This window comes from Myxocyprinus asiaticus, chromosome 36 (genome assembly GCF_019703515.2).
Source record: "Myxocyprinus asiaticus isolate MX2 ecotype Aquarium Trade chromosome 36, UBuf_Myxa_2, whole genome shotgun sequence".
NCBI classification, from domain to species: domain Eukaryota; kingdom Metazoa; phylum Chordata; class Actinopteri; order Cypriniformes; family Catostomidae; genus Myxocyprinus; species Myxocyprinus asiaticus.
Window position 1 is genome coordinate 18,429,391 of NC_059379.1, and position 15,327 is coordinate 18,444,717.

Sequence of the window (15,327 nt, forward strand, 5' to 3'; positions counted from 1 at the left end):
CACCAAAAACGAAAGAAGAAGAATGTGAAAGCGGAGATTGATCACTCACCCACACCTATCATATAGCTTCTGAAGTCATGGATTGAACCACTGGAGTTGGATAGATTTCTTTTGTTGACTTTTTGTGCTATTTGGAGCTTCAAAGTTCTGGCCATCATTCACTTGCATTGTGAGAACCTACAGAGCTGAAATATTCTTCAAGTCTTTGTTTGTGTTCAGCAGAAGATAGAAAGTCATACACATCTTGGATGGCATGAGTGCGAGTACATGATGAGAGAATTTTCCTTTAAGGAGCGGTCACAATTGGCTTTGAGCGCTAATTTTTTCGAACAACACAATGGATAAGAATATGATGTGACACTGGTGGGATTCTGGTTTCAATAAATAACACTTCACAAATAAAAAAAATCACCATCACACCGTCGCCTCACAGCAAGAAGGTCCCCTGTTCGAGTCCCGGCTCACCCAGGCCCTTTCTGTGTGGAGTGTGCATGTTCATCCTGTGTTCACGTGGGTTTCCTCTGGGTGCTCCGGAGTCCAAAAACATGCAGGTCAAGTGAATTGGAAACTCTAAATTGCCCGTAGGTGAGAGTGTGAGTGTGAATGCATATGCTTGTGTGTCTCAGTCCTGTGATGCACTGGCCACCTGTCCAGGGTTTTTCCCTGCCTTTGGCCTGAAACAGCTGGGATAGGCTCCAGCACTACCCACAATCCAACACAGGTCAAGCGGCTATAGACATTTCGATCTTCTATTGGCCATGCGCCCTCTCGTCATCCAGATTTGCAGTTCAGAGTACACCAAGCTTAAACTTTAGTACGCATCGCTGAATGAAATTTCTGGCCTCCTGTGTTCGGATGCGTTTGAATAGGAGTGAATGGAGCGCAAAGTGTATTGTGGTTGCCCCTTTACTGTAACCGTGATTTTTGCTTTTTTTAAAATAAAGGGATGAGTCCAAATAACTTTTTGTGGTAATCAACATTATGCAACAAATGCTGTTGATTGAGCTTAACTTGTATTGGACACATGTATGTGTAAGTTGGAAGTACCAGAACACAGGGATGGAAGGAGGATGACTGAGGAAAACAGGGAAAGTGGGAGGAAATGAACAAAGAGCAAGTGCAGCCGGGCACATGACCATACAGTGAAGCCCAAAGCAGCAAGAAGAGAGAAGATTAGGAAGAGAGGTAGAATAAGAAATGACAAATGGGCCAACCGCAAACCGCATTGACAAACAGAAGAAATCATGTCAAGAGAAAGAAAATGGGCCACTTACAGCTTTCAGAATGCTGACTGCTTCTTTGCTGAGCCACACGGGATAAAGCACGTCGTCGTGGAGAATGGACTCAAACAGGTCATCCTCATTGTCAGCTTCAAATGGAGGTTGACCAGCCATCATCTCATACATGAGCACGCCCAAAGCCCACCAATCCACAGATGGGCCGTACTCCAACTCTTGCAGAATCTGAAAGAGATAAAGATCTGTGTAAAGATGATGTGAAAAACCACTGCTGTTGGTTTTCCTCATTTTTTATTTCTAGGCTGAATGTATGACATTTACGTGAACAATTATGCATTTGGCCAACACTTCAATCATTTGATGGGTTTGTTTCTTGAGAATCAAACCAATAAGCTTGGCATGGCAAGTGCCATTCTCTTCCAGCTCAGCTACAGAAGCACAGCGCAACAGTACTGCCCTACAAAAGGCAGTACCAACACATTTTGTCAAAATGACCTAAGTTCAGCCATGACACCTATGTGCCACAAGCTAATATATTCATTGAACTTATTATCTTTTAGATAGTTGGCTCGCATGGTGTAAGCTGATTGGTCCATTGGCATGTTATCGTGTAGCCAATCTATTTGTGTCTCTCTCTCTTTTTGTGTAACATTTAAATTGCTCCGTTTTGCAGACAAGCCGGTTTCACTGCAGCGTGCTGTGAGAGTTATTTTTCTGAAATGTTTTTTTTTTATTAGGTGGTTTTCTGGGGCTTTTCTTCTATCATGGCCATGATCCATAGAAGTGCGTCTTTAACAAGGTAAGCCTTAGCCAAATCTGGCTGGAACATGCTATTTTAGGTAATTAGATTAAATAAATCCACACATTGCTAGTCTATGTCACTAACTAAATAAACTCACATTATGAGTCAGGTCACTAGCTGTTTAAGCCATTTGGCACACCTAGCTATCCATTTGGCACAGCTAGCTAGCATATACTCAGAGCATGTGGCTCTTCAGAGCAGCAGCAGTACACAAGTCTTGATGATAGATCTGCATGGTTGGAGTGGGGGGTTGTGTTTTGTGTTGTGAGCAGCTTCCTTGCTTTGTTGGGGGATTGTTTGTAATGTCTGTTTGTGCAACAGCATGTTCATACAGGCTTGATGAAGCATGTCTTGCGTTTTGTCTAATTCTGCAGTAGCAGCAGCATGTCCACATGCTTAAATCAGTATGTCTGTGTATTTTCTAGCAGTAGCAAGTCTCTTACCTGCACTGCAGCAGCAGTGTAGCAGATCTAGTCTGCCAAGACCAATATCATATCAATATGTCATACCTGCATTAACAAGCAAAATTTTTCAGGGAGTTGTCATGACTGTAATCGTGTCAAAATGGGCCTCTTAGACTATGATCTGTTCTGTGGAAGAGAAGTCTGGCTCAACTATGCTCAGATTCAGAGAAAAAGGAGATACTATTTTATAATCCACATTTGGTTGGCCAATCAAAAAACTTAGAAGCCATTTATCTCAGTTTCAGTGGTGACGCAGTTACTGTTTTTTGGCTTTGTAGGGAAGTGTCATGGGGTTGTACCTCAGGGGCGATGTAGTCAGGGGTCCCGCAGAAGGTGGTGGTTGTGATGCCATTCAGAATGCCCTCCTTACACATCCCAAAGTCGGCCAGTTTACAGTGCCCTTCAGCATCCAACAGAATGTTGTCCAGCTTCAGGTCTCTGCAGTGACAGGAAATTTAAAATGACAAAACGGAAGAATGAGACACAATTAGACCATAATTCACATTTTGTGTCTAGCTTAAAATTTCCTTTTAAATAAATTGTAGAGCCCTTTAAAGCAATGTTGTGAAGGGGTCAGCATGCTTGTGAGAAAAGCTGACAGCTGATCTGAGGGACCTTGAGGGCCTGAAAGTTCAGTAGACCAAACACAAGGCAATGTGCTTAATTTATAACTCAACCTGCTAACTGTTCCATTCCTGAGATTGCTGCATGTTAGTCTTGATTTCGAGAATACCTAACATAGTGTACCACAGTCTTTGAAGACCGCTTTCAAAGGTATAAAAAACATCTTCACATGAGCAAAATCACACAGCTTAGTGTGGCTTATGACAGTATTAAGACCTACAGTATACATATAAGCATAAGGTGAACAATAGCAACGAGTGGCTGTATATTTCCATTGCTGTGCCAATACAGGGGCCTTACCCAACAGACCACCCAGGATGGCAGATTTCATCTCTGTGTCCCATCAGCACTACCCTCCCCATCCCAAAATATTTTTATGGGTGAATGTTAAGAACATGTATGGGTCATATTTCACCCTAAAATCAAAAGAAAGAAGAAATTATATTATGCTTTTTGCTTAAAGAAAATGAAGACTATTATTTGCTATATTATATGCACCAAAAATAGGCTTTATTTTTTTATGCAAAGTATAATTTCTTAACTTTTCCATTTGATTTTGTGAGGAGAATGACCTAGGCATGTTTTCATGAAATTCACCCCATACTTCCAAACTATCATAGCCACACATGATTGTGTGAACATAAACACACATTTGACAGCACTACCTTTGTTCAAAATCTATGCTTAAGATGCTAAAGGACATAGGTATGGGTTAGCAATAGTGCTTCGTGTTATAGAAGACTCAAGCAATGTAGCTGAACAGTTCACAAAGAGCACATGATAATATCTGAATTGCAGAGACTTGTCCAAGTTGCCCCAGTGCAGTTAGCCTGTTTTGCACAGGGGGATGTTTGTGCTCAGTGCTATAGATTCGAAAAAGCACATGGAGAGAGGATGGAGATTTATAAGGCCATTTTAAAGGTTAAAGGATGAGATCTCATTACGTGTCAGTCAGGATACTGCGGAATCTGGCCGAGAGCATTTAGTGGCAAAGGACTTCTTCAAAACGTAAAAAAAAAAAAAAACATTTCTTATAGTCAGTGGGGTCACACGGCAGTTTGACAAGTTCAAATGAGACATGTCGACCATGTCAGTCAAGTGATCATGTGCAGTGTCTCTGCAAGGATTTGGATGATCAGACAGCTTATTTCATAAAAACAAATCTGCAGAAATGCATAAACTAATACTAATGTTTAATAATCTAAATACAGTAGGGTTCAAAAGTCTGAGACCATGTTAAAAACCTGCATTCAAAATCTGATTTAAACTTGGAAATTCGCTACGTTTTTGGATTTTGAAAAATGTAAAACAAAAAAACATTGTGATGTAAAATGAAATATTTAAGTGGGGCACAAATTTAATATGCAAATTTGTTAACTCCTATGTAAGAAAGGTCAGATTTCCTTGCTTTAATTGAAGCACACAAGATTCTCTTTGTAACATTTTCAAATCATGCTGGGATAACATGGATCATCAGGTTTCACACAAACTTGTGGAGTTCATGCCAACTCAATGCATGGTGTCATTAAACCAAAAAGGGACATACCACATATTAAGGAAAATATAAAAGCATTTTCATAAGTGGACTCTATGAACCCCACTGTATGTACAGTGATTTGTATATACCTCATAACTAACAGGTATGTACAGGACACCAGTGTTTTCCTCTGCATGTGCATACTGTGTGTGAGTTTGTATGTTACACACACCTGGACAAACTGGCTGGGACCTGAACACAAGCAGGAATGTTCAGAGGAGCTAATCTGATTGTCATGCCTGATAAATCCTGTTTTCTCTCAGTGTGTTTGAGCAAAATAAAGACAAGAAGTGAAAAAATTATTGAGAAAAAGTCTAACTGAGCCTGGTGACCGCATATTCAGGTCAATATTTCGAGGGAACTGCCTTCTATGCGCTCTTGAGCTTCAGTCCACACAGACACTGACACTCCAGCAGGGGTATAAAGTACTTGAGTAATTGAACTTCATTACTACTTAGTGATAGTTCAGTCATGCCAACTCTCGGAAAGATTTAGCATGTGAATGTGGGTGTGACATATTTATAGGATATTGGTCTTGGCGGACAAGATCTGCTAGGCTGCTGCTGCTGCAGAGCAAGTACGAAGACTTGCCACTTCTAGAATAACACATACATATGGAGTTAGCATGTGGACATGCTGATGCACTGCACAATGAGACAAAGCATGTTTTAAATGCTGCTGCAAACATAGACATAAACAATCCCTGTGTAGCAGATCTAGGCAGGTGGAAGCTGGGGTGGAGGTTGGTTTCAGAGAAAACTCACAGCACTGCAGAGAAACCAGCTTAACTGCAAATTTGTGCCATTTAAATAAAACACAAGGAAAGAAACGTAAGATGATTGGCTATCTGATAACTAGTCAGAGAACCAATCAGCTTACGGCATGCGAGCCGATTGGCTTAACATGTTACATGTGAATGAGCCGATTGGCTAAAAGATAACAAGTCAAAGAACCTATCTGCTTACGCCACATTCAGTTGCATGGCTGAACTTCGGTCATTTCATCCAAAAATGAAAATTATGTCTTAATTAGCTCACCCTCATGTTATTCTAAACATGTATGACTTTCTTCCATGGAACACAAAAGGAGAAATTTTGAAAAATGAACTGCTGTTTTCCACATAATTACAATAAATTACAAGGAATGTTTGTATACTTTGTAAAATTTACAATGAAATTACCCTAATTACCATTTACTTTGTCATTCTTTTCCATACAATGAAATTGAATGGCCACCAGACAGAACAGTTTGTACATTCTGCTAGAATAGAAAACTCATATGGGTTTAGAACAACAGAGGGTGATTAAATGATGACAGATTTATTTAATTTCCTGGATGAACTATCCCCAAGTCTTTAGTGTAATTTAACTTTAGTAGTATTAAAAATATATATATATATATTTGTTCTTTTAATTACATTTCCAAAGAAAACACCATCCCTTTTACTCCACAGCTATGCTCATTCGCCCTTGTGAAGAGACTTTCCATACACTTTCATTGTATGGAAAAAAGATGCAATGAAAGTGAATGGTGACTGAGGTCAACATTCTGACTAACACATTCTTTTGTGTTCCATGGAAGAAAGAAATTCCTACAGATTTGGAACAACACAAGTTTACGCAAAGTACGACAAAATAAAAATTTCGGGGTGAAGTATCCCTTTAAGTACAATATTTTTCTGTTAATTTCACACCCCTGTGTTCCAGTATAATCTTAACAGGGGCATATGGGTAGACTGCACTGACAGGGGATGCTAAACTCTCTTCAGATGTATCTAAGCGTGACTGGTGGTCTCTCAGTGATCTGCACCTTTCTCAGAATGTGCTGAGTTAATGAGCCATAGAGGAGTCTTATATTACTGTACTATACACCTGAGAAGCTCTGGCTTGTGTAGAGTCTATAAAGAATGAGTCATTGTTATCCAAAGCCTCCCTGATGTGCCTCCACCTTTGACAGCAGTAGATGACACATGGTGCAGCATGGCCTCCATCCTGAAGTTTAACCTTCAGAGCAATGTTGGCAAGTACGTGTACTACCGATCAGCCCCTGTCACGCTCTATCTACCAGATATCATATTTAATGAGGGAAGCAGAGCAAGACGGATAAGAGGAGAGTGAGATCATTGTAATTTCTGATCCTGGAAGAGAAATGTGTGAAATTTCTGGGAGCGAGAGCGTGCCAGCCAAAGGATGCTGCGCCAAGCCATGGATTTGAGTTCTCTGATACACACAACCTCTCCAACCTCTGTGTGCATCTATAACTGTGACCCTTATTTACACTTTGTATTAACATCCGTCTTGGGTGATCCGACCACAAGTGATCAGCACTAAAGGTGCAAATGGGGTACAAAAGGTTTTGTGATCGGATCACTCAAAACAAATTTGGAGGTAGTAAGAAACATATGTGACCACATTGCATTTGTGGTATAAAAACTAATCAGTCCTAATCAGGACTGCCTTCTGACCTGTCCACCATCCACTGCTCTAAAACTGTTTTTTAAGAAAACAACCATCCGAATGATAACAAATGGAAAAGCCAATACAAAGTCATGCACAAGACTTCCCGGAACATTTTCAGTATGCCTGATATCAACATGTAATGACATTTACTACAGATACTTGACTAAAATAACACAAGAAAATCTCATTCAAAACATCATGTTTGAGGGGAAATTAAATTCAAAGTACATTTGCGATAAACATGTGGTCATCAACATTCATTAAAACACTGATGTAGTTATTAAAATGAACTGTATTCCAAAATTCAACTACCTGCTACAGTCTCTCCCTATAAATGTCCCCCTCTCTTATTTCAAGAAATTTGATAGCATAGCAAAGTCCTTCATTTGGAATGGTAAACATCCCAGATTACATTTCAGTAAGTTGCATAGGCCGATTGACAAAGGTGGGCTAGGCCTACCCAAGATTTTGTTTTATTATTATGCATTCGGTCTCAGACATTTGGCTCACTGGTCGCTTCCACCTGAGAGAGCCCCTCCCTGGTTTTGTATTAAACAGGAACTTCTTGCCCCTATTTTGCCATTGCAAAGCCTTTCTATGAAACTAATAGTAGAAGTTAAGTTACACCCTGTTATCTTGCATTTGCACTCGGTATGGACAAAAGTGTCCAGAGTGTTTAATTCAGACATTTATTTAAATGTTGCCTCGAGCATATGGCTGAACCCAAAAATGATGTATTAATAAGTCCCCTTTCTGCTGGTCAAAGTGGATTGTGAGGGAGGTTAATACGCTCGGTGACCTATATGAGAGTGGAGTGTTGAGATCTTTTGAAAATTTGGTTCAACATTTTGGGATTCACAGATCTCAGCTCTTTAGTTATTTACAGCTGCGCCACCTGCTCTGTACTATTTTTGGGAGTAGCATACACCCCCCTAAAGAGGCAGATACTCTGGGAGTGGTGATTACTGCTTTTGGAAAAGGTCATGAGGCATCAGTGTATTACTCCCTGCTAATTCAGAGTCTGGGGGACAGAGCTTCAACTTCTCTCAAGAGGTTATGGAAGAAAGATTTTATTGGAGGAGGGAGTGTGGGCTAGGATTCTAAAAAATGTCAAGTCTGCATCTAGAGATGCAAGGGTGCACCTTATGCAATTCAAGATTTTAAACTGATTCTATTGGACCCCGTCTAGATTGTATAGGCTTGGTCTTAAAGACACACCCACCTGCTGGCGATGCCAATCAGAAGATGGAGACACAACCCATGTTTTTTGGTGGTGTGTTAAGATCCAAGAATTTTGGATGATTTTGGATAAAATATATATATATATATATATATATATATATATATATATTTTTTTTTTTTTTGGTGTGTGTATGTAAATACTCATGTGTGACCACAGGAATGTTTGTTGGGGTTCAGGGTGGGGTTGGGGATTGGGAGGGGTAGCGGTGGGGGTTAAATGTTGATTCTGTGTATATATATTTAGCTTTTTGTTTTGTTTACTGTATGAATCAATAAAAAATGCTAATCACAAAAAAAAGAAAAGAAAAAGAAAACACTGATGTAGTAGTGAGTCATGTATGTTGTACCAAAATCAGAAACTCTCCTCTAAACATCTGTCACAAAAGACACATTTGTGATGCATATTAATACCAAGTGTAAACAAGGCCAGAGTGCTTATATGTTGGTTTTATTGAGGTAAACAGAAGTCAGGGTGTGGTTCGCTACTTTACCTCTCCTGCTTTCCGCAAACACACACACACACACACACACACACACACACACACGACAAGTGTGTACCTATTTATACACTTTTGTAGATAAGGATTCAAATCTTGTAAAACCTTTCTATTAAATTGTATTATGAAAAAAGGCTTTTGTGTTCTTATAATACTCTTGCAGACACAAGTCATGTGACTAAAGACTCCAAGACCCAATTTACATCTGGTATTCAGATTCGTTTCGGTTGATCCGGTCACACGTGTTCAGTGCAAAATACAGCTGTAAACGGGGTGCAAAACGTTTTATGATTGGATCACAAAAACCATGTACGGAGTTGGTCAAAAACAAATGTGACCACATCGCATTTGGGGCTTAAACACTAATCTGTACTATATGCGTCTCGGACAGCACCACCCCTCACCTGTCAATCAATCGCTGATCTAAAACAAGAATTTAAACTTTTGCGGCTTTAAAAGAAAATTCCGATCAGAAAATTTGAAAACGCAGATACATACACAAGCACGAGAACTTCACGGATCTTCTTCACTATATCTACACAGATGAGAAGCACGAACATCTGAAGCTCCTTTAATACAGGTACGTCACTACAATAATGGATAATTTTGCTCAAAATATTTCGTTTGTGCTTAGTAGGGTTGCACGTAGACCGGTGCTACGGTAGTATCGTGATACTAAAGCTTCAAAATACTGCCGGTGCCACAGTATTTTATAAACGGTAGTACCATTAATATGGCAGTACCGTAAGTTATGTTGTATGTGCGGTAGTAAATATTATTTTTGCTAAAATCTTCATTTAAATCAGACCTATGTCTGCAATAATATAAAAATATATAGTCTTTTCGAGTGGTGTCCCCTTAACGCAGTGCCCTTTAAGAGCGCAAAATGCTGTTTAGAATTTGCCCCTTACATGGTATTGTTTAATATTCAATGAGTGGTTTTCCCATGCTTCAAACACACACATTTGAATCCCAGCGTGTTAATTTGGCAGCCGTGTCTCCTAATGGATAATATGGATTTAAGTAAAACTTTGGTGAGTGAGAAGATTTTTACATGTCAAAATTCACATAGCGATATTTGGAATTATTTTTGGTTTTGGCTGATGAGACCGCGAAAACCCATCTGCTGTGAATGCCTACAGAGATTTCAAGCCAAATGGGAAACACCAGCAGCCTTTTTAAACACCTTCAGAAACATCCCACTGCCTCTGCAGAATACACAAGGGTTAGTGCACTTAATTTAACCTAAATGATTTATCTTAACATTTACAGATTTAGAATTTCCTGAAAAATCGAATGTTGCACTCATTAAATTTTTTTTTCCAATTACAAATGCATGGTGGCGTAACTTCGCTAAGTTCCCACTTATGATTAGATCACATCCCTCCCTGAGCCATGCAATCAAACCGGTGTGTGTGTAATCTGCATTCGCGCTACAGTTTACCAGGAGACCGGGGCTGAAGCGGTTATAATAATGGAACAGCTGCTCAAAACAGTCTTTTCAACATTACAATATCTTTATTTTTATGTTACCAACATTCAAATAATCACAGAAATAATGGAATAAAAGTTTAAAGACGTTGCCATTTGAACGGGCTCTTTTGATGCGGTGAATAATTTCCATTTCTTTTTTTACATCAAACTAAGAATGCATTAGGTAACAAGTTAGTCCATTTTAGCCTTCTCCCTGTTCATCCATCAGTTATTTTCACCACTTCTGGAGCGACAAGTAAAACCACCTTTGCTATGACAAATTGTGTTAAGAATTAACACACTATCGTGTGGTATCGCGATACTACTTGGTATTGAGATACTTTAGCTGGTACAGTATTATAAGGTATGATTACGGTATCGCGACAACCCTAGTGCTTAAATTAAATTTCAACTGCATTTGGAAGAAACAGCGTGCCGGTTTTCCTTGTGCTTACTTTGTCTTTTATGTCTTTTCTGTGGTTTAATATCATGCAGTAACACACTGACATACTGACTGCTGTATGTCGTCATGAAATCAGAGACCCTCCCCTCAAAATCCGAACACAAGTGGTCACAGGAGACGCACCTTAATACTAGGTGTAAACGGGGTCCATGTACAGGTGCATCTCAATAAATTAGAATGTCATGGAAAAGTTCATTTATTTCAGTAATTCAACTCAAATTGTGAAACTCATGTATTAAATAAATTCAATGCACACAGACTGAAGTAGTTTAAGTCTTTGGTTCTTTTAATTGTGATGATTTTGGCTCACATTTAACAAAAACCCACCAATTCACTATCTCAAAAAATTAGAATACATCATAAGACCAATAAAAAAAAAACATTTTTAGTGAATTGTTGGCCTTCTGGAAAGTATGTTCATTTACTGTATATGTACTCAATACTTGGTAGGGGCTCCTTTTGCTTTAATTACTGCCTCAATTCGGCGTGGCATGGAGGTGATCAGTTTGTGGCACTGCTGAGGTGGTATGGAAACCCAGGTTTCTTTGACAGTGGCCTTCAGCTCATCTGCATTTTTTGGTCTCTTGTTTCTCATTTTCCTCTTGACAATACCCCATAGATTCTCTATGGGGTTCAGGTCTGGCGAGTTTGCTGGCCAGTCAAGCACACCAACACCATGGTCATTTAACCAACTTTTGGTGCATTTGGCAGTGTGGGCAGGTGCCAAATCCTGCTGGAAAATGAAATCAGCATCTTTAAAAAGCTGGTCAGCAGAAGGAAGCATGAAGTGCTCCAAAATTTCTTGGTAAACGGGTGCAGTGACTTTGGTTTTCAAAAAACACAATGGACCAACACCAGCAGATGACATTGCACCCCAAATCATCACAGACTGTGGAAACTTAACACTGGACTTCAAGCAACTTGGGCTATGAGCTTCTCCACCCTTCCTCCAGACTCTAGGACCTTGGTTTCCAAATGAAATACAAAACTTGCTCTCATCTGAAAAGAGGACTTTGGACCACTGGGCAACAGTCCAGTTCTTCTTCTCCTTAGCCCAGGTAAGACGCCTCTGACGTTGTCCGTGGTTCAGGAGTGGCTTAACAAGAGGAATACGACAACTGTAGCCAAATTCCTTGACATGTCTGTGTGTGGTGGCTCTTGATGCCTTGACCCCAGCCTCAGTCCATTCCTTGTGAAGTTCACCCAAATTCTTGAATCGATTTTGCTTGACAATCATAAGGCTGCGGTTCTCTCGGTTCCACACTTTTTCCTTCCACTCAACTTTCTGTTAACATGCTTGGATACAGCACTCTGTGAACAGCCAGCTTCTTTGGCAATTAATGTTTGTGGCTTACCCTCCTTGTGAAGGGTGTCAATGATTGTCTTCTGGACAACTGTCAGATCAGCAGTCTTCCCCATGATTGTGTAGCCTAGTGAACCAAACTGAGAGACCATTCTGAAGGCTCAGGAAACCTTTGCAGGTGTTTTGAGCTGATTAGCTGATTGGCATGTCACCATATTCTAATTTTTTGAGATGGGTTTTTGTTAAATGTGAGCCAAAATCGTCACAATTAAAAGAACCAAAGACTTAAACTACTTCAGTCTGTGTGCATTGAATTTATTTAATACACGAGTTTCACAATTTGAGTTGAATTACTGAAATAAATGAACTTTTCCATGACATTCTAATTTATTGAGATGCACCTGTATTTGTAAGGAAGCTTGAGATCTCATGACACTTATGCTACAACAGTAAAAATAAGAGGGGAAAAAACAAGAAGGCAGAAAGGGAGGAAAGCAACAAATGAAAAACAAGACTACTTTACAGTATGTGCGACATGGGGGGAAATCCTTTTATCACTGATCATGTGTCAGTTTAAACCGTAAAAATCTCTCTCTGCATTGCCCCGTTCTTCCTTTCACTAACTCACCCACTCTGTGATTTTGAAAGCATATAAAGTGAAACAACTGTGTTGATGGTTCTATAATACTTGCCAGGACAAAGATAGCACAAGATGGAAGCCAAACAGGCCTGGCCTTTGATGGTTGATTGGCAAAAAATGTCAACATTTCTTTGCTGGCATCAATCAAGCAAAGTTCTTTTTGTGAGGCACTGTTCCGATGAGGGCGGGGAAGGGCCCAGGTTCATGTAACTGTTCTATTTTTGACACCATTTTAATGTGATATGCATTTGACTTGACAACGGCCCATCAAACTGGGCAACAGCTAAACCCGGGAGCTGTCATCTGTCCACTGCACAGGAAGGGTTGAATAAAAGTGGACTGCGTGGGATGTCTTTAAAACGGCAACTACTGCTCAAGGTCACACAAATGCTTCGGTGTTTCACTTGAAACATCAGGGCTTTTCAACAGAGGCCACTGATAGCATCAAACAGGTGATTACTGTATCATGCACACAAACACGCATTTGGAAATGCTTCTTTTTTTGGATTTTTCTTTTTTAAACTTTTTTTTTTTCATTGCAAATTATACTATCAGCACAACAATTTGAGTGAAAAGCTGAACTAAAAAAAAATTACATGACTTGTAGGGATGGGTATTGATACAGATTTCCCAGTTCACAAGCTCTCAGTTCAAATAGATTTCAATTCGATATCGATTCATATGGATATATTTCAGTTATAATGTCCAATGTGTTTACATATAAAAGAAATTCTCTCCCAGCTAATGCAGTTTATTACACAGGGGACTTTCTAACTTGGTACATTACAAAAATATTAATTTTACTACTTGTTTTTTATTAGTTTTTCTTCATTTTGGTCACATTTTTGCTTTTTAAAAATGAACAAAGGTATTGTTCCAGCAATAAATATGATAATATATTGCATATATTATATTTTGTTACATGTTTATTGTTTAATTGCATAATTTGTACCATTTACAATTAGAGGGGTTTTTTAAACCTTTTTTGGCGCAGGACCCAAATTAGAAATTTTGCATTTACCTGGAACCCACACTTACAAAACCATGCAATACACTGTATTTGCTATATGCTTTAATTTAATCACATTTTTAAGACTAAAACAGTTGTTATATGAGAAACTCTTACAGAAATCATTATTATCCTTTCAGAGACTAAAAAAAAAAAGAATATTAAACATTTAAAGATGCACACAAACATGCACACTCTCAAACTGTAGAAATAAAGAAAAAAAACATTATGTTGAAACTGATTAAATCAATTGCATCCAGTTTGATTGGAAAGCATAATATTTTGTAACCCCTACAAACATGTACCATGACAACCTTAGTTATGCCAAAAATACCATAGTTACTACAGGTTGGTCATTTAAAAAAAAAATTGACATTCCAACTTAAAAATATTGAAATTTTCAATTCAGTTTAGTTTTCGCCCATAAACGTTGAGAGTAAATCTCATTTTTTAACATCTTGACCTTATTTTTATTCATAAAGGACAACTTGACTGTTGTTCATTAGTTTATTTAATTTTGTTTTACAAATGAAGCAAGGGTTGCAATGCTAGTGATGATAATACCAGTGACAAATTCTCTTAAAAGTTACATTTTCTAAGTTGGTGTCAACAGCATCGCAAAACACACCACTGATCAGAATAAAATCAATAAATCATACCATTAAATATTTTTTTTCAATTAAAATCTTTCACAAGAACATTAAACAGTGTAATACCAATGTCATATTTAAATGAACCATGTGAAAAAGTTACAGTTAAAATGTAAATTACTATATGCACATTTGAGCAGCCTCTTCCTCTGTACTTTGACCATGAAAGTTATTTTCTAGAACTTTTTGTATTTTCAAAATACAAGTTTTTAACATTGATAACAGCAATGACATGAAATCAAGGGACAAACATTCTTTGTAAATTATTTAAATGACTAATTACTCATTTTGTTTTGCTTTTTTGCTCACTTGTTAGGCCTTTCACTAATGCTTGACCTGAGAAAATTAAATGAGTACATTTATAATATCATAGAAGAAGGGGACAAGGGGCTTAACAGGCAATAGCCAAATTCAAATATATTTTCAAAAAGATGTGTAAAAAAAAAAAAAGTCTAACAATTTCGTTTTATTTAATAAAAGGTTAATTTATAGAATGATGCCTTTTACATGTTTTTTTTTTTTTTTTGACTGTTTGATATCTTTTTCATGACTGAAAAGTTAAGGGACATGTTTGTCACCATATTTTGATAATGACCCAGCCACCAAGGTATTGTTAATAATAATTAATAACATGTATGGCTATGCAACCCAATTTGGGTTGAGTTCAAATGAAGAACCCAATTTGGGTTCAAATGAAGATCACGATGCATCGGAAAATCAATATTTTTACCCTGTCCTAATTACTTTAATTCTTACTGTTTGGAAAGTCCCTCTTTTTGCTTTAATGACCGCATGAACTCAAGTTGGCATGGACTCCATAAGTGGTACAAAACCTGATGATTCATGTTATCCTAGCATGATTTAAAAATGTCCAAAGAGTCCCTTATGTGCTTCAATGTACAAAGGAGTTAAGACTTGCTTACTGG

The 15,327-nt window shown here is 38.4% G+C and overlaps 1 protein-coding gene across 2 annotated transcripts in view; it reads right to left on the reverse strand.

Moving 5' to 3' along the window:
* LOC127427261 (protein kinase C epsilon type-like) overlaps positions 1–15,327 on the reverse strand; it is a 114,140-nt gene that overhangs the window by 4,843 nt on the left and 93,970 nt on the right. For both annotated transcript variants that reach the window (XM_051674748.1, XM_051674747.1), the window contains exons 12-13: positions 2,804–2,942; positions 1,275–1,463 (exon numbers count right to left, since the gene is read on the reverse strand). In XM_051674748.1, the coding sequence (XP_051530708.1) occupies positions 1,275–1,463; positions 2,804–2,942 (328 nt within the window). The remainder of the gene's footprint in view (positions 1–1,274; positions 1,464–2,803; positions 2,943–15,327) is intronic.